At 36.5% G+C, this 24,565-nt stretch overlaps 1 protein-coding gene across 2 annotated transcripts; it reads right to left on the bottom strand.

Annotated features, from left to right (window-relative positions):
• Positions 1-21,385: 21,385 nt before the first annotated feature.
• On the bottom strand, positions 21,386-23,227 carry SMIM30 (small integral membrane protein 30). 2 transcript variants are annotated; one of them, XM_059932683.1, is made up of 3 exons: positions 23,195-23,227; positions 22,770-22,840; positions 21,386-22,303 (listed from the first exon to the last, which is right to left on the bottom strand). In XM_059932683.1, exon 3 carries the CDS (start codon positions 22,256-22,258, stop codon positions 22,079-22,081), a length of 180 nt encoding a protein of 59 aa, XP_059788666.1. In that variant the 5' UTR covers positions 22,259-22,303; positions 22,770-22,840; positions 23,195-23,227; the 3' UTR covers positions 21,386-22,078. The 2 variants fall into 2 exon arrangements, with proteins under 2 accessions (XP_059788666.1, XP_059788667.1); XM_059932684.1 differs by having other exon boundaries at positions 23,190-23,211.
• Between the last annotated feature and the right edge of the window lie 1,338 nt (positions 23,228-24,565).

Below are 24,565 nucleotides of genomic sequence, written 5' to 3'. Positions count from 1 at the left end.
GCCTTTCTTTTGCTTCTTGCAAGTAAGGCTGACTAGTAGATTGGTAATGTCACAGCAGTTGTATGTATGTGAGTTTCCTTCCCCCCTTTGTTGTTAAGGAAGAAAAATACTAGGAATATAACGATTCATAAAACTTACACCCGTCCAAAAGGTCCGATGATATCACAAGACAGTACATAGCCTGACACCTGGGTGCTTAGGGATGTCTCTGGAATCATGGATTTCCTTATTTTACCATTTCATAAGAATTTTGTTTGTGGGGGTGGTATAAGATTTTAAACAACTCTACCTTCAAAAAACGAGCAGAAATGCTTTCATTTATTCCCAAGGTAAAACGTCTGCTTCTCCTCCTGCATGCTTATTGCTTTATAATAATCTGTTAATGAAACAGAAAAAATAAAGATCTTCTCTACAGCAATAATTTGATCTCCAGACAGCAGTAAAATACCTCATTGCTGGGTGGTGAGATTGTGACATTCGGGGGAACTCAAGCCAATCAGCATACAGATAATATGGATTAATTTACATATTGTATTTCTATTGGACATACCGAGGTAAAGCTTTCTCTGTTTAAAGCTTAAAAAGATTAAAAATGAATACTTCACTGTCATAATGTCACAGTCATGTTACAGTCATTACAAAACACCCTATGTTGGTAATACTGAAATGAAGTTACATTTTCCTGATTTGTTTTGGGATGTCCTAAACCCAGTTAAGAAAAATAGACAATGATTTAAAAAAAAAGAAGTATCTCCTCACTTTGGCGTTCCCTTAACCTAGAAAAATCAATTCTACAGCAGTACTGGAAATAACTTGAGGGCATTTCCATTCTAGTGAAACAGTCCACTTTTTTGCAAAACAAATAAATTCAGAAGTGTTCAAAACTATACGTTGGTTTGCAACTTGTAAGTGAAATGTCAAATTCATTTCTGTGAAACTACAAATCAATTCAGTTTGTTCTTTTTTACTTCCCAATTAGCGTCCCAATGTACTTTGCAAAGAGTTATTATCTCCTGAATTTCTAGGGAAAAAAATCTAGAAAATTTAAACTTTTTTTTTTTTTTTTTGGAAAATTTAAACTTTAAAAAAAATTTTAACAAGAAAAATTTCTAGTTAAAAAATCTATAGAATAAGTGACTTAAGTTTGCTGAAAATTCATGATTGGCCCAATCTTAGGTTGTATGGATTAGGGAAGAGCTATTTAAAAGCAAATTAAAAGGATGACTGCACAGCCTGCCCTTGAGGCAATAATTTACTCTGCCAAAAGGTATAGGGCCAAGATCCAAGATTGATTCCTTAAAAATAAGGGAGGGGATATGTGTATGCAATATTCTTTCATATCCACAACTCAGGGTATATTAGAGCTATTATTTTCCTTTGCAATTGAGTACAGTTACATCTACTAGTTCTTCGGTTTTTCCAGCTGTTAGATGAGAATGTCATTTTCTTGCCTCACAAGGGGGTTTAAGAAATTAGTGAGATATTTTCCATTTAGTTCATTACTCTACTGGAGAAAACATGGAAGTCTGCATCTTTCATCAATAGAGATTTTAAAAAATATATTTAATATGTTAATGGACAAAAGCTTCATATCATCTACAAATTCTCAAATATAAAATTATCACTTCAGTTGTTCAGATCATAACCTTGTTTGATCATAGCTAATTTCTTTTTGATCCCTTATATCACCAAACCTAGAAAAATTGATTTTCAGGTTGAGAGTAAAGAGACAAAGCAAACAACAAAATACTATATACCCTGGGTTTGAAGGATTCTAAAAGTTTGAAGAAGTGTAACAGTTTTCAAGCTCTCAGCATATTACATTTACTATATTGATCAGTGGATTAGGAAGACTGATGTAATCTGCTTAATTTGGTTCTTGTAATAAATATATACAATTTTTATTTCAAGCAGCAATTATCTTCTTTTCAGAATTAATCGGACATGTCAGATTTTTGCCAAATGCACAGTCTCATGATGGACAAATGCAGTGTTTTTGTTCTATGCATTATGTGAAAATGTGTGTCAGGAAGTAAACAATCCTTCACAAATGCAGAGAATGATAGGCTAGGATAAGCGTTCTAAAGATTTTGTGACCATTCATTTAAAGTACTATCTCTCCCACTTAACGCCTGTCATTAAACCTTTAAAAATGTGTATCTTTGATAGTCCCAACTCTTAGTAAAGTCTAAAATTATATATGAAAAAGAAGCTTCCATGAAATTTCTGGATTTTGGTAAGAATGGCTCTCACCAGGGACTTTTGCGCAGAAACATTTTCTAATAGATTATTTTAAAAAAATTCACTAACCTAGAATAAATGACCAACAGAAAGGGAGAGTATGCATTTATATTTTGAAAATGGTTTTCACCTCCTAGTCTGTGGCAAAAAATGGCCTTTTTCACAGGGACATCTAAGTAACTGAAAGTTTCTAGGGGGCTTTGTACTCATGCTTGAGGAACAGAATGGTGAAAGAATATACTATACCTAAAAAACTGCCACTGGATTTAAAAAATCATGCCTCTGGAGTTTGGAATAACCATAAGTGTGAACACGTCAAACAGTGAGATTTCTTCAGAATTTTAATGAGTTTTTAAAAGATTAAGAATATGGCATGTTTCTTTCCAAAATGCTAAAAAGTTCATTTGTCAGATTTTTCTCTTTACTCTGTCACAAAACAGGTTCCGATGTGTTAATATAATACGTTTAAAAATTTAAAGCTAGCATCTCTAAGACCTTCCTTCTCATTTTAAGATGCAGGCTTTTAAAACTTAGCAATTTACCTTTTCTGATCTTTATTGTTCACAATTTCCTTCTCTCTGAAAACTTTAAAACTTGTTCCTTTATTTAATTCATTTAACAAACATTTGTTGAGGTTACTCTGTAGGAATCTCTGTGCTAGATCTTGCAAGAAATGAAAAATCAAGAGATAGGATCAGTGTACAGGCAGTTGCATCAATGTAGGAAAAGCCTGAACTGGTAGAAGTAGAGAGAGTGGAATGAACAGAAACAGAGTGATAGATCTGACTGGTAAGAGAAGGTAGAAGCTGTGTTTTTTTTTTTTTTTTTTTTTAATCAAATGATTAGATAAGGGAAGCAAAGGAGATTGAGGAGTAAGAATTGACTCCAAGGTTTGGAGCTTGGATAACTAACTGGGAGGTAGGAGATGCCATTAACTAGAGGTAGCAAAAGTTAAAAAAGGGGGAACTGGTTTGGTAAGGAAGATAATGAGTTAATTTTAGACAGATTGAATATGAAATGCTGGTGGAACATTTAAATGCTGATGTCTTATATGCAGTTGGAAGTGAAGACCCCAAATTCAGGAAGTACTTATAGGTAGGTGATGGTGGAAGTAGGTTAACTGTTGGATGACATTGCCAAGGGAGAGACTGTTGAGAGATAAGGTTGAGGTTAAATAAATAAACAAACAGGCCCATCCTTCTCTTTCTGAGCAAACTGCAAAGCTAAGATAATGTCTATATGTAAGAAACAAGAAGGAACGTGTAAGAACCAGAGCTAGAACAAAGGAAGAAACACCAGTGTCATAGACCTTGAGGGAGGAGAGAAGTTCAAGGGGGGAGTGGTCGTCAGTATAAATTGTATCTAGGAGGTTTAAAAGGCTGAAGGATTAGAAGATATCATTGAATCTGGTGGTGAGGAAATCATTAGCAGCCTTGGAGAGAGCAGTTTCAGAAGAGCAAGTCAGACTGAAAGGGATTAACAAGTGAGGGGCATAGGCTTAAAGGCTTATAAGGTCAGATTCAGAAACTATTTTGCTATTAATGACAGCACTGTTAGTGATGAAGGTTTTAATGAATTCTCTTGATGTTTTGTGAACAGTGTTAGTTATTTAAATAAATATAGCATGCCTTCTTCTTCTGGAAGTCTTTAAAACTCTTCTTCTATTACACATTGTTTAAATGTGATCCTGTGAATGAGAGCAAATGCAAGTTTCCCTACCATGCCTGGTAAAACTTTAGAGATTTGATCAAAAGCCCTTGGTCTATTAAAATATTCTAAGTTGTCTCATTCTTCTTTGTCTTTTTTTTAAAGATGAAGTTAGTCTCAACCATGAAAAAGAGAAAAGTGACCTATGTGGTATAGTATGAGCGAGTGTGGTCTGTGTGTGTGTGTGTGTGTGTGTGTGTGTGTGTGTTGGAGCGAGGTAGGGAGGCAAAGCAAGTGTTGGTAAAATAATTAAGAATTGGGAAGTTTAATTTAATATTCAGGTTAATGGAGGGTCATACATATCTTATATGGATTATAAATTTTCACAGAATACAAATGCAATATAATTTAAAAAACTCAAGAAGTCTAAGGCATTTTTTTCTTTGATTATTCAGGGTTACCTCAATAATACAGTGAGTTAAGGCCATTATTATAAGCACCAGTTATATGATAATATGAGCGGATTATGGTTATTTAAGCTTTTGTGGTGTTTAGCTTTTTGGTAAATGGGCATTATTAAAGCATGGCTGAAAGTAAAGAACCTTAGACTCTAATTTAAGAGCTTCCCATAGTAACTGTCCAGTCCTGCATTCTGATTTTCTGGTTAGCCCTTTCACTTTCATTTCTCCTAATTTTTAAAACTTTATAATTTTCTCTTTACAGAGTAATAATTCTATAAAACAAGGACAAACCCAAAATTCCCATACTTCATAAACATGGTTACTACTTTAACTTGGTTAACATTTGGTAAAAATAAAAGTGTGATATCTGCCTAATTTTACATCGAAAAGAACATAAGTCCCGGCACAACATTATTTCATTCCTTCTGTAAATGTCAGTCTCCATCAGAATATGAACCCTGTGAGAGTTCAGACAGTATCTTATTTTGCCCTTTTCTTCCCTGGTGCCCAGATCCAGCACATAGAGGGCACTCCACACTTTTTGTTGAATGGGTGATTATGAACCTACTACATAAAGGGTGCTGTGCTAGGCACTGTGAGGAGGACATGAAAGAAAAAGAAGAAAAAAAACAGTGACACACAGGCTCCAGCTGAACTCTATGTTTTCTTAATTTAATAAGGCTGGGATAATTATTGGTATTATGGGCAGAAAGTTTTCTTGGCCAAGGATTTACTCTGGATTTGGGGAAATTTTGTTTGCTTCTTAGCCTTATTACATTAGCATTTACATGATTCCTTATTTGCCTTACTACTTAATAATTTCAAACCATTTTTTAGTAACAGTGTCTGTCATGCAGATTATGAGCCAAAAGCAGAAATTTATGCTTTGAGCTCCTAACCTGGTGCCCACATACATGACAGAATATCTCAGCTTTTATCTGGCTTTGGACTTATGATCATTACTTTTTTAACAGCCAAAAAGGGTGGTGTATCCTGAAAACAAATTTAAATCTGATTTACCAATACAGAGGTGAAAACTCGATAATATAAAAAGAAAATTTTAAATGATGAATACTCTTTAATTTTGCAAATGGATTTTCATAATTATCTATAGAACAGACAGGAAAAGGGTTGAAACAGAATCTGGCCATTTAGCCACTTGGAAAAAGACTTCACAAGGATGATATTACTCTTAGGTAAAAATCAGGATTATCTTTTCTTACACTTTGTCTTCTTTTTAGAAGATATGCCTTTCCCTCCTTTACCAGGCATAAATTAGAGCTGAATATAAGAGGTTCTTCTATAAAATAGTGCTGATTCATCTCATTAATTGAATACAATAAAAAAAGCTAAATCACTCTTTAAGTCCTCTTAGATTGAACAAAGCCCAGAGCTGATGATAGAGTTTGTAATCCTGGAACAAGGAGGGCATAGAAAAATGCTTCCAACAACTTGAAACAGGATGATAGCTCACTTTCAGAAGGTGGTAATGCCTGGGGGTGGGTGTATACAATTTCACCATATAGAATTTGGTTGAGATTACCTTTCTCCTTTATCTGATCTAGAATCATGGCATCCTGTATTGACAGTTGGTATGTGATTTATAGCAGTTTTTTTCTGGCACAGCTATCGTTAATGGGTCATTAATTATTTCCATGGGGTATGAGGAATACTGTTGCTTGCATGTATTATGAAAAATGTGAGTCTTGTTTATAGAGATTCAAAATACCAAATGCATTATACCTCTAAACTCTATAGTCTGTACTGCTAACTGTTACCCACCATCTTCTTGAATGTCACTGTGCTGTAGAGAGGTGGGCAGGCTTATAAGGTGGAAATGGAAATGGTTCCATGCCAAGAGTTCCAATATTTGAAAGATTTTTTGACTGTGGATTTCATATCACTTGATCCCAATTAAAACTGTAGAGTAGAGCTACGATTGTAGTTGTTAGTTGTTTGGGCAAGCAGTTGTCTAAGAGATACAGACCTGTGTTAGGTCCAGGTAAATAATCTGTCCTCCTGTGAGAATTCTTAGTGTGGAAATTTCTGACAGTTTTAATTGGTGTAGTGTCTCCTTCAGTCACTATGGGGTTGTGGTGTGTAGCTCCAGGACTGCTGTCCTTTTATTCTATTTGTATTAAATTCTTTAACAATCAGGAGTCTTTCTAAGCTTCCAGGTCTTTACTGTCAGGTTTCTTCCAATGGAACCATGGATCTCTTGAGTTTCTTTTATAGCAAATCGGTCAGTTAATTAAAAACAACAAATCCATCATTTAAAATTTAAAATTCTCTATTCATTAGGTATTCACTGGTTCAGGTATATATACTGTGTGCAGGTCCAGGTGTATTTATTGCTTAGCATTATATAAAACACTTCCACATACATTGGTCCTTCTGTACCCCGAAAGCTTGTAAGTTCTTGAGTTAGGGACTAAAAGCCAGTTTGTCTGTACATACCCAGACCAGGGAATGTTTTCCACTACACCATGCAGCCTTTTCAACATTCAGCCTCTGTTAAGCCAAGTCAGCACATGCTTAATCTGCTCCCCCACTTACAACCTAAACAGTTCTAGAATTTATCTTTAAAAGGCCCTTATCAACAACATATGTAAAATGTGCACTTTTATCTTGGAGCTCTTCAAGATTTCACCTTCCACTTAAAAATTTTTTTTTACCCATTCATGCACTGTTAATTCCCGTAAATTCTAATGGGAATTAAGCACATAAATCCTTGGCACTTGGTTGAAAAACTAGGAATCATGCAGAGACAGCACTTTTGTATATAGCCTGCTTATAATCCACTCTATAATTGGTTTGTTTTTTGTGCCATCTGGCATTGAATTGGTGAGATTCTTGCTGGGGTTTCATGATGTCTTACTGCTGTAGAAGATCATACATACATTGACATTTGGTGAAGAGATGGACTGAAGGTTTGATTCTACTCACACACTATGTTCAGAATGATGTTTTAGTAAAAAGTCAAAAAAAATCAGGATTGATACATGCCAACATCACCCTCTAACTTGGGCATATACACATATGCTCGATATTTAACTTTCTCAATAATTTTGATACTGCATAACTCTATGAGTACAAGATTTCTGTCTATGTTGCTTATCTTTGTGTCCCTGGAGGCTAGAATAGTACCTGGCAAATAATAGGCATTTAGTAATTATTAGTTGAGTAAGTATTTCTGTTAAAACCATTATCATAACTAAGAATTAAATGCTTTTTCCTTTACATATATTTCTTCTACTAAATCTCCAAGTACATATGGTACTTTGAAAATGAATTAAAGAATAATCTGTTCCTTCCCCTCAGCAGTTGTACCATATATTATGGCTGAACTCTTTTTCTTATAATATGCTCAAATAGTTCTAAAGTACAATATGTTCTAGAGAGCCCCAGGTCAACTTAAAAACTATGCAGTGTCAAAATTAGCAAGAGAGCAAGTTAAATGCCCAGTATATGTGTATATACACAACTTTGTGAAAAGGTTGGCATCAATCCTGAGCTTTTTTGACTTTTTACTAAAAGCCCATTCTGAACATAGCCTGCAATAGAATACAAAAAATATGTACAGTAGACTAATCTACTGATACTCTAGGGTAAAGGACTGTAAGTGCTGAACTCATGTTTATCTTGGAGGACTGAAACTTTGTAATGATCATCAGGGTTGCACAGATTTATTGACTTTTAGAGCTGAACAGTTACCAACATTTACCTAGTTTTTATGATTTATAAATTAATTTATAATACATTATTTTATTGAATTCTAACTTCATCCTATGTAGTATCATTCTCCTTTCAATATAAAAAAAGACAAGTTTAGAGATAGGAATAATAAATAGTTATATGGTGTTTATAATGTGACAGGTGTTGTTTTTTGCATTTATTAACTTACTTGATTTTCACAAAACTTTATAAGACAGGTTGTATGATTCATTTTACTGGTGAGGAAACTTGAAGCACAGAATGATATAAGAACCTGCCCAAGGTCAATGGAAAAGTTCATATTTGTGCTAAGTGACTTACCTCAAGAAGTAGTAAAACCATAAACTTGATTTAGGTTTTTCTTACACTAAATCTGACTCTAGCATCTAAACCAGTCCAGAGGTATTTAATGTGAGCCACATACGTAATTTTAAATTTCCTAGTAGCTAAAATAAAAAAGTAAAAAGAAACAAATAAAACTAATTTTAATAATACACATTGTTTAAATCAATATATCCAAAATAGTATCCAAAATATTAAGTCAACATATAATAATCCAAAAGTATTAAAGAGATATTTTATATATTTTTTGTTACTAAGTCTCCAAAATCCAGTATATATTTTGCAGCACTTACAGGGCGTCTTAATTCAGACTAGCCACATTTCCAGTGTGCAAACCAGCTCTGAGCCATCAAGCCTAAAGTCTTTACATATAGGTAAGAATAAAAAGCTCGGAGAAGTGAATTCCCATACTCAGAGTTAATCAGGTGCATAAACGTCATGTTGGTAACCAGACTTGAAGAGAAAAATCAGTTGCCAAGACTTGAAGCCTGGTGAATCCTCTGCTGCCCTATTGTGTGAGTTATGGCTCTGAGGGACCTCCTGCATGGTTTCTATCAACAGCCAGTCTTTGGACCTAAATACCCAGAATCCACTGTACTACATTCCATCTTCCACACCTTGAAGGCCAAACCAGCTGGTTTCACTCCAGTGGGATACATGTTAAACCCTATTTGTTTATTTACTGTTGCCAAGTTGCATGAAACATAAAGAAAGAGCCAAAAAAAGTTCAAATCTCCATGGAACATAGGAGTCTGGAAACTTTTTTTCCTAGATTCATTCGCTGTTTAACTACAAATGAGCTGTGGAAAGCATATTGTCATAATGTGCTTCTGTTTGGGAAAAAGCCTGGAATCCTATGGACTTCAGAATGTGTGCTGTTTTAGAGATGTTTCCCTATTTCTTCACAGATGCTGTGGACTCTTAGAGGCTTATTACACTCTCCTCCTGTTGACTGTTCGGAAACCCAGAATAACTTCTGTATTTTTACCCTAAATTTATTCAAACCCTTCAAGTTGCCAGAGCCAGAATTGATCTAAAGATACATATTAATAAGTAGAAGCTTAAACTAGTAATTTCTTTAATTCTGTCTTAATAATTGTATTACTATATTTCACAGGACTTGAATTTTAGAGGTAAGAGGGCCTTAAAAAGTCACCTGACAGTGGTTTTGGAATTTTTTCCTTAAGGTAATAGCACAGGTTTTTTCAGATGAGATCATACTTGGAATTCACACATAAAACAGATAATGGTGGAGCTGCTAGGAGTGAAGTGGGACTGGGGCTGGAGCCGTACTCTGTTGGTGTTTTATTGTTTGATTTGGCAGCTGCCAAGGCAGCTCTGTGGAGCCTAGATGTCTCATTAACACAGTGAAAAACACTGCTTTAGTCCATACAAACCCCCTCCCCCCATTTTTTTCCTCCTTGCCAGGCTGATGATAGCCACAGACTTACAATTCTAAAATATTTGACTTTATGAAAAATGGTCCAGGCGTGAGTACTAGAGTGATAGAACAGTCAACGGAAAGAATTGTAATGAGAAAGAACCAAGGTAGATCAGAATTATTGCCTGGGTATGAGAGTAGAACAAGTTCAAACTTCGCTGGTAGTAGATTGATGGGGACACATACACACAGAGGGGGTGGCGGGGGGAGAGAGAGAGAGAGAAATCAGACAAAGCATTCAGTTTGGACAGGAAGATAAGTTTCATTTTAGCAAATGAACGTAAAGTAACAGCCAGCCATTCACATGGCGTCATTGATAAGTGCTAGTCAGTCTTGAACTGGAGTGTGGAGAGTCAGAGCTAGCCATATGGAGTTGTCTGCTCAAAATGGAAGCCCTGAGGCCCTACTCTGAATGAAGTAATATGGAGACAGGAATTTTCTAAGAAGGAGTATGGGCAGAAGAGAAGGCCAAAGTCTGAGACTTGAAGAATGAATGAACATTAAGGCATCAGAAGAGCAAGAAAAAACAGTTAAGAAGATAGTAAAGGAGTAGCAGAGAGGTATGAAGAAAACAGTCCCACCATTCTCAGCCCCTCCCTGAGGCTCCCTTGACAAAACAACCAGCCTTTCTTCTTAAAGGCACTGTAACAGCCTTGTAATTGGACCAAGTATCTATCTTTTTTTTTTTTTTTTGCTTTTACAGCAAATAAAAGCATAAGTGAAAATTTATTTTATCCGTACAATTATTCATTATAGTAAAAGATCTTTAAAATGACTATGGATTCTCTTAAATAGAATAACTAAATTCCTTCCTCCCTCCTTTTCTTCCTTCCTGCCTCCTTTTATTTTTTGAGTTCTGTCATTTGAGTACAAAGAGATGTAGTCTTCCTTACCAGGCCTGAGGTAGGAGGGGAACCTCTTATTTGGAAGAGTGCTTCCATTCACATGAAAAAACATGAAAGCAACCATTTTATGCCAGTTTTATTTAGAAAAATAAAACATATAAACAAATTTGCAACAGGCAACTTAGTATAAAATCATGAAATGCTCCTTTCTTGCTTTGATTTTATATTTTTATGGTAATGCTACTAATTTGAATTTTATTTTGATTCTACTTGATTTTTGCCAGGCTACCAAAGTAGATTATATTTCCTATGAAATCCTTTATTTTGTCATTTAAACCATTTGGGGGTTTTTCTATGGACAGAGTCCTTGAGTTAGCCTTCAAATGTTTATTGAGTGCTCATTATGTTTTATGCTTTATCTTGGGTATTCTAGAATAATGCAAAACAAAAAGGACAAGTTTTCTGCTTTTAAGACTATTGCTATTAGATTGACACGATTAATTTAATGGATGATAAAGCAAAAGTTAACCTTCTTTTAAGCAGGGCCAATCCTCAGTCACATGGTATAATTGTCTATATATTCTGGGGGCATTGACCACCCCAGACCCCTCCCCACTTCTGGAAACCTTATCCTTCATCTTCCTAGTCTCAGTCTCAGGAGTCTAATCCCAATTTGGATTTCCACTTGGAAGTTCTTGTTTTTAGCTTAAGGTGCAGCCTCACATTATGTGATCATTCAGTAGACTCAGCCAGAATACCTCTAGGCCTTTAAGACCCAGAAGAGAGGTATCATTCACGGTGGAATTGCAGGTATCACAAAAATATTGAAGGGTATATAGAACAGAGGCATTTTGGTTTTGGGTGCTTCCTGCTGGCTTTTCTTAAATCATGTCGTCTATCAAGGAACCACTTCTGCCTTTTTTCAAGGCTGGCCCCACTTCTGGTAACCTGTTTGCCAAGGCCTTCCTTCACTTTGCACATCCTCCATCAAAGAGGAATTCTTATTTGAAGTTCCTGTCAGTGGAATAGATATGTTGGGTAGACCATTCCTACTCATTTATATTTTCCTTTTACACATTAAGAAAATGAGGCCCACATTAACTTGTAAGTGATTTGCCCAGTGACCTCTAGCCTGTTTGCAGGGAAGCCAGAACTGGGATCCTTATCTCCTTGACTCCTCACTTACTGCTCTTTTCATTATATCACACAGCCTTTCTTAGCCATAAACTTCTGTCACTTAGCACTGACACTGAGGAAAGAAACACTTCACTGTGTGGTTTGCTGTTCATTGTTGTAATAATGATCAAATTAATATGATTTCTTGATAGCTATCTTTACTATTGACCACTAACAATAATAAATGTAGGGATCACTGGACAAGTAATGCTTATTTCAATTATGAAAACAATAAGAATAATCTTGAAAATGAATATTCAAGAACATATGATGATTTTTCTTTTCACTTCGTGTGCTCCCAATTATAGACTGCTTATTATAAAAGTACACAATGACTCTGGGCATCTTCTCTAATAAGAGATTTGTTATCTTTTCTCCTTGGGTAGAAACCTTTCTTTCCACACTTAGATTTCAAACAGTCTTTTATAAACCTAGACCTCTGGCATATCTGGTACAATACTGTATAGTAACCTCAATTATCCTCCACTTTTGATTGTCTTTTTTGGTTTGTTTTTCTTCTGGCCACGCTGTGCATCGTGCAGGATCTTAGTTCCCCAACCAGGGATTGAACCCGTGCCCCCTGCATTGGAAGCATGGAGTCCTAACCACTGGACCGCCAGGGAATTCCCCAATCCTCCATTTTAGAAAACATGGCTTCTTTAGAGGTTTAAGATAACAGATACTTTACAAATACAGTTGTGTACGTATGTCTGTCTATTGAATTATAACCTAAAAATTAATATTTAAATATCAATTTCTACCTCACACCTGTCAGAATGGCTATCGTCAAAAAGACCACAAATAACAAATACTGGAGAGGATGTGGAGAAAAGGGAACCCTTTTGGTGGGAAAATAAATTGGTGTAGCCACTCTGGAGAACAGTATGGAGGTTCCTCAAAAAATTAAAAATAGAACTACCATATGATCCAGCAATTCCACTCCTGGGTATGTATCTGAAGAAAATGAAAACACTAATTTGGAGATACATGCACCTCAGTGTTCATAGCAGCATCATTTACAGTTGCCAAGATACGGAAGCAACTGTACTGTCCATCAATAGATGAATGGATAAAGAAGATGTGGTATATATATATACAATGGAATACTACTTAGCCATAAAAAAGAATGAAAATTTGCCATTTGCAGCAACATGGATAGATCTGAAGGGTATTATGCCTAGTGAAATAAGTCAGAGAAAAACAAATACTGTATGTTATCACTTATATGTAAAATCTAAAAAATAAAACAAACAAATGAATATAACAAAACAGAAAAAGACTCGCAGATATAGAGAACAAACTAATGGTTACCAGTGGAGAGAGGGAAGTGCAGAGGGGCAAGATAGAGGTAGGGAATTAAGAGGTACAAACTACTATATATAAAATGAATAAGCTACAAGGATATATTGTATAGCATAGGGAATATAGCCAACATTTTATAATAACTTTAGATGGAGTATAATCTATAAAAATTTTGAATCGCTAATGTTATATGCCTGAAACTAGTATAATATTGTAAATCAACTCTACCTAAATTAAAAAAAAAGTCAATTTCTAGGCTGGTTCAAAGGATATGAATATCTATTTGGCAACTGGTAAGAATTGCCTATTTTGCTTATTGCAGAGCAGTGTTATCAATAAATGACAAGATGTTGGAAAGCACTGACATGTCCAGTATTATTTAAAAAATTGATTTTGAATAAATGATGGCAAATGTATGGGATGGAATATTATTTGGTTGTTAAAATATCCATTAAATACTTAAATGTTAAATGCTGGGAATGTGTGCTCTACCACAGTTTTGTTAAATTTATGTTGTGGAAGGTGGCCTGCAAAAGTGAGAATAGTGTAAAATGTGAGAGCACAAAGCTCTCAGACAATTTGAGCATTATCTCCTCAAGTGGTTGTCATTCTATTTCTGGTCACCTACCTTATTCACAGGGCTCAGCACTGATTTACTTCTGGCTCATTTCCAAAACCAAATGCTCAATGGTAAAGTCTTCCCTTTGTTGGGGATATTCGAAGGAGCATGTCACAGGCCAAATATGCTTTGAGTAGTGGAAGCATCAATGAAATTAAGTCCACATTTTTCTAAGAGAACTATTTTATAGAGGCCCAAACATTTGGATGATCAAGTTGATATTTGAAAGGTGAATTTTATTGCTTCTTTGTACCTTTAGTCATACCTGGGCACTGAATTGATTTACTCTTCAGAAGGGGAAAGTCATAGGGCCCAGGTGAAAGATCCAACATAACAGCAAGGCGGAATCATAGAGTGGCTACATGATCCATTTGCCATGGCTAAGGGTGAAAAGTGGAACCCTATTTGGGGCTCTTTATTTGAGAGTCATCTTTGGAAATGTAGAAGGACTTTGAGCTTCAGTTATCTTTTCTTCTCTTTTTAAATTTTTGTCTGATAAAGGCTTCTCATCTGAATGAAATGTAGGCTTTGACATCACCTATGGTAGCATCATCTAAGAACTACAGTGTGTTGACAACTGTCTTGTGATTACGTCACAGTGGATGATTTTCAATGGATGACATTTAGAGTAAACATGAACTGCTTTCAGATAGACAGAGTTCACACATTTGTGTGTAAAAAGAAAACTCCCAACCTGCAGTATTATTAAAAAGCAATTATATTAGCTTCAGTATCATACCTTTTTCAGCATATAGACTTGTTTATTCAATGCTGTGTTAATTCTTCAAGATTATTTAGGAAGTAAATTTAATGCACAAATAAACAAGTATTTACTGAAACCTCTAACAGTATAGACAAGGTATGTTAGTACTTACAATGATAAAAAGACACAATCTTGATTTCAAGAAATTTGAGATAAAGGTGACAGGGGCAGGGGTCGATGGGAAGGGGAGGGGTTGGTAGGGCTGGTGGTACAAAAGGGACAATAAGTATCTAAATAACCATAAAACAAGACTATAAGAAACGCAATACTACATGTATAAACAATGAGCTATGGACTCTGGAGTTTAGATATCATTAACTCCTTTTGGGAAAGACTTCATGGAGGAGATGACATTTACAAAGCAAATGAAATATAAGCATGGAGGCATGGCAAGGCATTTGATTTTGGTAATTCAGGTAGTTTGGTGTTGCTGGAGTAGGAATAAGAGAATGAGGAATAAACAGGAAACATCTTGTGTTTCAAAATGGTGGGTCATTTCTAAACTAAATTAAACAAGTCATTAAACGTGTGTACAATGCAAGATATTATAAACTGTGTTTGCAATCATTCAGATCAACTAACTAGACTGTATTTTAAAACTTACTAAAATCATGTTCTATAATTATAATTTAGATGTTCAAGAAAATGTTAAAATCTTGCAGTGAATCTCAGACCTGTCCTGGGCAAAATCTGAAAGGTTGGTAGCACTGTACTGAGGACATTAAGGGCACACACAGGCCCAGTGAGAGGGTGCCGTGATCCACTGTGTATCCTGGGCTGGGGTGACCCTTTGCTACATTAACTCTGTATCATATATTCATTCTAAAAAAGATTGAGCAGCAATTTCTATTTGCCAGGCATTGTGCTAGAAACTAGGAATACAACAGTGAATTAATGATTCAGTCCCTCTCCTCATAGAACTTACAATCCTGAGATGGGGTTGAGGTTGGTTGAAATACAGTAGACAAGAGATTCAAATACAGGGTGGTATGTGCCTGATGGGAGATGTAAAGAATGCTGTGTGAGCATACTGTAGTCTGCGTAGTTCAGAGAGGAAGGGTCAGGGAAGACGTCCTAAAGAAGTGCTGTCCAAGCCTAAGATTTTAGGAATAAGGCAGGTAAACTGGGCAAACTAGGCCAGGCAGAGGAAGGAACATGCACATGAAGAGAGAAGGGTAAGTGGGGGGAATGAGAGAGAGAGGAAAGGAAAACACGTGGTGCTTTCTGGGAAGGCAATAGCTTAGTGTGGCTGAAAGCTAGAGTGTGAAATTGGTTGAGGGTCATGGACATAGAAGAGGCTGGAAAAGTAAGGGAGGAAATAAGGGTAGATTAACAGTGCTAAGGTTTGTTAAGGATTTCATAAAACTTAAGAAATCTGCTAAAAAATTTTGAGCTGGTATGTAAAAGGGTCAGATTTGTGTTTTAAGAAGTTCACCATGGTTGTTGTGTTTAGAAAAGATTGCAGAGGGTTAAGATGGGAGGTCAGAAGACAAGCTAGGGTTCTGCTGTGGATCTCATCCACATCATGATGGTGGTCTGAACTTGGGTAGAAGCCTTGAGGATGGAGAGAAGTGGGTGGATCCTAGGCATAATTTGGAGGTGGGTTCCATAGGACTTAGAGATGGACTGGATGTGGAGTGTGAGGGAGAGGAAGGCGCCACACACCCTCTCAAGTGTCTGTCTTGGCCACTGGGAAGATGGTGTCTATTAGCTGAGTCTCACCAGTAGTGCCATAAAGGACTGAGGGCACGAAACTTCAAGGTTGTTTGTTCCTGGATCCTGCCAGGCCGACTTCAATTAGTGTGTGGGCTGTTTGCTGTGAGTGGGAGTGGCAGGGCTACGGTTTGTTTTTATTCTTCTTTCTTGAGACAATCCCTAATCATACTCATTCAGTACAGAAAATGAGCTGCCCCTGCTTCACTAAATTGAAATCCAAAAATGTACCAAATGACTAGACTACAGTTTTCACTGAGGAGTTCAAAGAGGAAATCAGCTCCTCATGCTGCCGTATGAGAATGGGTAATTACAATATTTTTTAACACATTAGACCTTGTTATTTTTGAAATTAGGAAAACTATATGGGGCCACACATTTTTATCACTAGGAAGTCTTTTAGAGATTAGTGACAATTCTACAGATGAAAAAATTGTGGAGGTTAAATTATTGGCTCAAGGTCAATCACCTGGTAGTTGATTAATTTCTTTCTAAGTTGTACTGATGATGTCTTGAAAAGTGTTGATTAAACAAGTGAAAGTGTGCACATGTCGTCACAGGGCCCATAAAATTGTTTTATGTAGGTTTCGCAATGCCCTGGTAATTTTTGTGGCAAAAGAGTTGTTCTGACAAATCATCTGAAATAGAATATGGTATAGTTTCTGTTCTTGGTGCTCATGCCTGCTTCTAAAGTGTTTTGGTAAGTGATTTATGCACATTTATCCAGAGCATAATTATCTTGATTAATATTGAGACATATGGTATTTATAATCCCAATGTTTAACGAAGTGCTTCATGATTAGCCGTTTAAAAATAATTAACCCTCTTGTATATAAAATTTTGTAACTTCATTTCAGATTATCAAGAGCTAACTAATATTTTCAAAATTTTAATCACCCATATATATTGGATTCAGTGGAAATAATGTGTGAGGGGGTATTGTAGCTCTGATACTACAAATCAATGAGAAATTAAACCACATTTTAATGTTTTACAGCAGTCATATTTTTCTGGTCTGCCTTTTGCCTTTAGATGTTAGGTGTATATTACTTAATCACAGAAGCGATTTAGAAAAATGAAGTTACTAAAAATTAGAAAAAAACCTTAAATATTCTATTCTGCACACATATTTATTGATTTGGACCTATTCTCACCTAAGAATAAAAATCCTGTCTGGGGTTTGTAAGTCAATATAAGGGCTTTCTCTACATTCCCCACGTAGGAAACCAACATTAAACACATTTTATGGTGCTTATATCTTTATGACTTCTAAGGAGATGAGATATGTTAAGAGTATTTTTCCTAGTGGAATATGGACCAGATCTTCTATTTTCCTGAACAGAGAGAAGCAAATTCCTTGCATCTCCTTAAATGACCTGGGCAGTTGCTGCTAAGCTTTCATTATGTCACTTAGTAAAGACCCATGGTTGAGCACGTTAGGAATTACTAAAACAGATTCAATTATTTTCTTTCTTTTTTTCCTGTTTCTTTTCCTCGAGAGACTCAGGTACAGAAAAGGCTTGAGGAAACTTAGGGAAGCCAAATTTTCTTTTCTTCACAGATGTCTTTGAGTTATAGCAATTTGTAAGCCTAGAATGATGAGGGGAAAACTATAATAAAGAAAACAGACTCAAAGAAAATGTCAAAATTAAAATATAATGAACTGTTTAATAAGGGATTTGTTTACATAACTTTCTAAAGATGTCTTCTTTATATATAAATACAAAATTGATGCTAGTAGGTTTTTCCCCCCTTATGTCTAGAAAATACCTCCAAATACCAATTATAATAACATCCAGCATGCCAAGTCTTTCACAGTAATTATTTCATGTATTCCTCACCCATCTATGAGGCAGGTACTATTATTTTCCCCATTTAACAGATAGGGAGACAGAAATTTACAAGAGATTAAGTGACCTGTCCAAGATCACATTTTAAGTGATGGAATCTGGTTATCTATCTAGATCTATTGGATTCCAGAGCTTGGGCTCTTAATCACTATTGTGATACCATCAAAGAGGCTGATATGTATCTCTGGGAGGGAGATGGTTTGGTTCCTATGCAGAGAATTCTTCCTTCATTATGTGCTGCAGGCTATATAGCTACATCACTTTTCCTACACTCAAGGTTGGAAATGGCATTTGACAAGCTTCTGCAGAGCTTAGAAAGCCTAAGAGGGTGAAGGTGCATGTGATGTGTAGCTTCTGAGATTTCCTGGGCCTGGCTGGCTCCTTCACAGGTGGTATATTTGATAGTTTTTCAAAAAGCTGCCATTGCACTCTCAATGCTGAGACAAAATATGGATACAGTTCATTTTTTAAACTTCATCTGCACTCCTGCATTCTTGATTGTGCTTATTGGGTAAGAGACAGGAATAAACAATATATTATTGGATGGGTGAAAAGGGGAGGGTAGATGTGAGCGATCCTAGGACAAAGGTCTGTGAGTAAAATTCCTTGAATCGATCATTTACCTGGTGCTTTAATCCCTCCACTCTTTAAATACGCACTGAGGAGACTTGTGCTTCCAGGAGGATGGAGTAGACATCTTTTTTCCTATTTCTCCCACTAAATACAGCTAAAAATCCTGGATATTATTTATAAAACAAACATAAGATTCTGAAAGGTAGAAAGAAGGCAGACTGGCTAGGGACCTCAGGACCAGGAGACACGGTGGTGAATTCTCTAGATTTTCTTTTTGCCTCATAGATCTCTGACTAGGTACTGGACAAAGTGGCAACCCAGAAATGCCAATGTGCTTAGACATGGCCATGGGCCAGTGGAGAACACATGCAGAGTCTGAACTCCTACTCCCACCCAGTAGCCACAAGGCACCCCACCTTCAGGGTCAGAGGAGGGCACGTAGGGAAGAGTAATGAGGTTCCCTCTGGACTTTTACCTCTGTCTGGCAGTGATAAGGCAGACGGAGTCCCAGAAGGAAAGAAGTAGATGTGGTTGAAAGAGTATTTGAAAAAATAATGGCTGAAAATTACCTAAATTTGGGAAAAAGACACAAACCTGTAGGTTCAAGCTGAGCAAATCCCAAACAGGATAAACCCAAAGATATTTATGCCAAGACATACCATAGATCACTTTCTGAAAACTAAGAACAGAGAAAAAATATCTTGAAAGCAGCCAGAGAAATGACAGGAAATGCACTGATTTTTGGCATTGGAGGAATAGGCTGGTTACCAGCACTTCCCTTGTTGATTTCAGCAATTAGTCTTCTTTTTAACCAGACTCAACCAAGCTCACATGTACAGAGCATTTACTAGTTATCTGCAAATTATGCTGGGCACCCAGGGGACATTTGCTAATCCCATTCTTCCTGTAATTGCTCCACAGAGGGTATTATCCCTCAGAGCAAATCAAGGAATTTCAGAATTGGAAAGAACCTCAAAAAAAGGAAATAAAAGGGCAGAAATTTGTAATTTGGGATTTCTGGATGGGCTTCAGTTCTGTGAACTCCCTGAAATTAATCTAAAAAAATGCCAGCATGTATGTGCATTTTTCTAGGTAAAGGACCATAGCTTTCATCAGAGTCTCAAAGGAGCTGGTGGCCCCCAAAATGTTAAGAGCCACCATTAAGAGTTTCTGCTCTTTTCAGGCAAAACTATATAATCCAACCTAGATAGAAAAGAGCTAAAAACAGAGAAGGTATTCCCCATCATATACATCAAAATTCCTGAAAGCCACCTCATAATTCTCTACTTTTAAGGAGAAAATAGGAAAATGGCAGTTTTCTAATTTCTTCTAGGCACTTGTGGAAATACAGGTTTATCAAAGAATGTTTGCCTGTAGTCTTATTTTGAACATTTAAAAAATAGTACCTATAGGTGACTAAATAACCAATGCACCGTGATTTAAAATGTACTTTAGATTTCCCCTACCCCTGAAGCCATTTTATGAACTGTCATGTGCTACCTGAGCCTCCAGTAAAAACAAAAACAGGCTTTCCTGTTTTTTAAAAAAATGTACTTTAGGTATGATTTCTCCCAATGCCAATGGAAAAGTTCAGACATACAAGGAAGCAGGAGCAGCCTCTCTACATCAGTACCAATAGGCTGGTATTTTATAAGAGATAGGACAAACTGTCCTGCAATTTGCATTCCTTTTTCCATCTTTCAAAAAAAAACATGTAAAAAAGTTCTATTATAAATCAACTAAACTCCAACAAAAATTAAAAAAAATTTCTATTGATTACACAATGTGTAACAGTCAATTTATCAGAATAAAAAACTATTAGTGTTTTCTTTGGTGAAAAACAACTATAACAAAAACAGATCCGTGTGGTTTCTCTGTCTACAGTGTGTCTGTCCCTCATTCTTTGTACCCTCTACCAAATCCCTCATGCAATCCAGGTCTGCTTACACCTGGAGAAATGCACAGTAAGGATTTTAGATTGCTGCTGTCTGTTTTCTGATCAAAATTAAAGCTCCCAGTGTTACCTGCAGAGCTAGAGATTGGATAATGCATTATTTTAGGAAAAAATTTGACTACCTGCTTTCATTAAGACCCTATAGTAGTTTGATTTACTCATACAATTCTATGCTGGCTGCATCTGCACAATCAAAGGAATCACTGAGGACCCTTGTTAAACATAGAATTCCAGACCCCAACCTACAATTACTACAGTGCAACCAGGAGAGGAACCTGAGAATCTAACAGTTTTTATCAAGTGCTTTGGGTGATCCTTGGGCTCAAACAAGTTAGAGCAATCTTCTTAAACTTGAATGTACATATAAATTATCCTGGGTTCTTGAAACAAAAGCAGATTCTGATCCAATTGGTCTGGGTGGGACCTGAGATTGTGCAGATCTAACAAGTCCTAAGGTGATGCTGCTGGTGTGAGGACACCTTAAGTAGCAAGGTCAGGGAGATTACGCCTCATCTGGCTTGTGTGTAAATCAGTGTAGGCCATTACATTTTCCTTCTGCATCTGTGGATTCTCTACCAGAGGCCTCTCCCCTCCCTTGATGCTGCCCATTTCTCATTTTTCACTGATTGTATCTCTACAAGCTAGTGTGATCAGTTAAGGTAAGGCATCCTACTCTTCTCCACTTACTTTATAAAAAGTTCACACAAAGATAAAAACAGTCTGAAATAAACACCACACAGTAACTTACATAATGGGTTTATATTTAATATAGTACTTCTCACCATGGAGATGTTAGCAGTTAATATAAAGATTTTTTTGTTTTTGTTAAACATTAAATCTCTTCTCCATTTCAATATCAATATAAAGTATTTTTTTACATTAAATCTTTTCTCCATTTCAACGTTAGATACATCGAATACATTTTCTAAACTTTTTCCCCCACAAAGAGATAAGTTTTAATTTTTGACCAACTGTGTTTAATATCTAGGTACAATATTAACTTGGGAGATAAAACAAAAATGCATTAAAAATATGGAGAAAAGACTCCACAATGATGCAGGAGGCAGTGATTATAACTAAACAGTGGCAATTTCCTAGGATTCTGGGCAAGAGTTTTCTTCTTTCTATTGAGAATTCTGAAACTATGAAATATTACTTATGCAAAGTTCAGCCATCTCACTTCTTTGACCTTCTTTCTAACTAGCAAATGCAAATTACAGACGGCATTTTTCAGTGCATTATTTGTTGTGAAAAAAACGTTTTGTTTTCCATTTAACATAATATATCAATTTGTTCCTATTTATAGGGAAATAACCAAGACTATGAAGCTACCCTATTTACTGCTTCTTGAGAACTTTCAGACACCAAAACTCAGTTCTGAACCTCAATAGCACAAAGGTTTTCAGGGCAAGGTTTGATTCAGGAGGCCCTTCAAAGTCACATCTGTCCATTTCTCTTTCGTGCATATACCCCCAAACAAGCACAGATGCCTGTAATGCTGAGAACCACACCTAACAAGAGAGCGATTGCATCTCCAGCTTCTACTGCTTCAACAACAGGCAGCACCAGAAGCAATGAAAAGAGGACTAGGAACAACTGTGTTGAAACTGAGATCATGATGTTGAGATCTTGAGGTGACTGGTTCTTAAAGGCTGAAGGTTCCTAGAAATTAAAACATGGGAACAAAAAGGAACCATTAAAAATTCCTACCTTTTCAAATGACAGTATGAATACATGACAAATAACAGTTCATACAACCTTTTAAATCAGAGACTTTATAAATTATATTCAGACCCATCTCCTCATTTTATGGTAGAAGAAACTGAGGGAAGTAAATGGTACTTAAAGATGATCATTTGAGGCTAATCGCCCCTTCTCATGATAATTCCCCTACTCCAGCGATTTTTCCCCACTCTATAACGCCAACACCGTGTGAATCAACAAAACAGAAATTGAACAGTAGAACAAGAAAAGACAGAAGAGGCACAAGACACTAACTTGGAAACTATCCTAGTGAATGAAAATTATATTTTTTTAGGGTCTCTCCCATCCAGGAAATGCAAACAAATCTGGCAAAGTCAAACCACATATAACTCTGTGAAGTCGTGGGGGAAATAGTAAGACTTACCAAAGAAAGCGGTTTTTGTTTAATTCTATCAGTTCAGGATGCTGAGGCTAAGAGGGTCCACGTGACAGCGCCTATTATCAGAGGGGCGTAGCAGGATTTAAAAAATCGCACATTATTAATTATTATTTTAAAGCGGCAGCTAGAGTCAGTGCAGAGCGGGGAGGTTGTACGTAAGGGAGAAGAATGGGTAATAATTAACGACAACAGTTTTGTTCAAGCAGGGGAACTAGATTTAAAAGTTGGTCAGTTATAAAGGAAAAGCTAAAAAAACCCCAAATAACCAAAAAAACAAGTTCGTTCGAGGACTTGATAGTAGGACTTTAAAAAGAATCCCTGCTTTGGCCCGGCAACGTACAAATCTGTCCCCTGTTTTACAAATACCCTGGGCAATCTAAGTAGCCTTCGGGGACAAACTCGTACCTTACCTTCCAGGAAGCAGCCATTACAGGAATGGCGAGGAGGGCGGAGTCTCTAAACTACACTTCCCACAATCCCCGGTGACGACAACTCCCAGGATGCACCGGCGCGCTCCCCTGTAACTGGTTGCGGGAAGATGGTCACGCTCTACCGGGGACGCTGAGGAGCGAGCTCCCGGGGCTTCTTCACGTGGCCAAACCTGTCACTGGTGAAGTAGTTTAGTGTAGTACGGAAGCTGACACACACACAAAAAGGTAAAAAAATGACAGCAAGTGTTTTTTTTTCACCCTGTTCAAGGTTTCAAGACACAAGAAGTTATGTCCTTTTCTCTGACTGAAATGCAGACACAGCAGCCGAAAGAAATCACCCGAGCAGAGCCATCTGTTTCAGATGCATTTAAACAAGCGGCTTCTAACATTTTTGAAGGAGGGAATCCCCTGACACCATCTTCCAAATGTGCCTTATGACATTTGTTAACTCTTAAGCAATGAGGGAAAACATGTTTAATAAGACGTTTTGGAAAATGTCAAAAACATCTGTAGGGAAAAACAGGCAGTTTGAGGAAAAACAGGTTAAGCACTGTAAGAAGGTCTCTGATTCAGGTTCTGGAGTTCTGTTTCCCTATTACTTCAGGAGTGCAGTGTATGGTACGCTTTAGAGATTTCTTCTCACTCATGTGTTTATGATACCCACCCTATGTATCCCCAAATATTTATGGAAAGTTGTAAATTATTACTTTTAAGTCATAAGGATAAATTATTTGCATATGTAAGTCTTAGCCCTTTCTGAAAGGCTTTCTTGAAGTCTAATTTAATCTATGAAGTCCTTACTGAACCTTTCTAATCACCCAGGCTTCTGAACTCTCATTTACTGACTAGAGGACTTATTTGGTACCCTGGAAATTATCATTTATTAATGATGTGGGTTAGGGGTGAAGTCACTTGCCCTGTCTGAAAGTCCCCCTAGGACTCTCAGACACAGCAGGTATATTTCATTTCAGTGCCCATAATTGGCATGTAATTTTTTTATTGTTGTTCATCTTTTTTTCTTACACTTTACTAATTTCTCTGGACTGACAGCAAAGCTTTATATTCCTAGCTTCTAACACACACACAGAGGTGCTCAGAAATGTTGGCTAATAATTATTTGAATAAATAAATGTGCCAACAGGTTTTCTTGAGAGACAAACCAGTGCCAAATAAACCAAAGCAAGGTGGCTTGCAAATTGGAAGTCTATGGATAATTACACAGTAATGTCAGCATTGCTTCTCTAAACTTGATTATTTTAACAAGTTCTGTCTTTGACTCATTTGCCTTGAGCTACTTCTGTTTTTTTACCTTTCTCATCAGTTATATTTGAAATAGCAGCTATTTAAAGA

Source organism: Balaenoptera ricei, chromosome 9 (assembly GCF_028023285.1).
Source record: "Balaenoptera ricei isolate mBalRic1 chromosome 9, mBalRic1.hap2, whole genome shotgun sequence".
In the NCBI taxonomy this organism is placed as follows: Eukaryota; Metazoa; Chordata; class Mammalia; order Artiodactyla; family Balaenopteridae; genus Balaenoptera; species Balaenoptera ricei.
The sequence above is the reverse complement of the archived record's forward strand: the minus strand, read 5'-3'. Positions and strand labels throughout refer to the sequence as shown.

Bases quoted from the DNA above. Each gene is read 5' to 3' on its own strand.
- SMIM30 (XM_059932683.1), bottom strand. From the start codon at position 22,258: ATGATCTCAGTTTCAACACAGTTGTTCCTAGTCCTCTTTTCATTGCTT.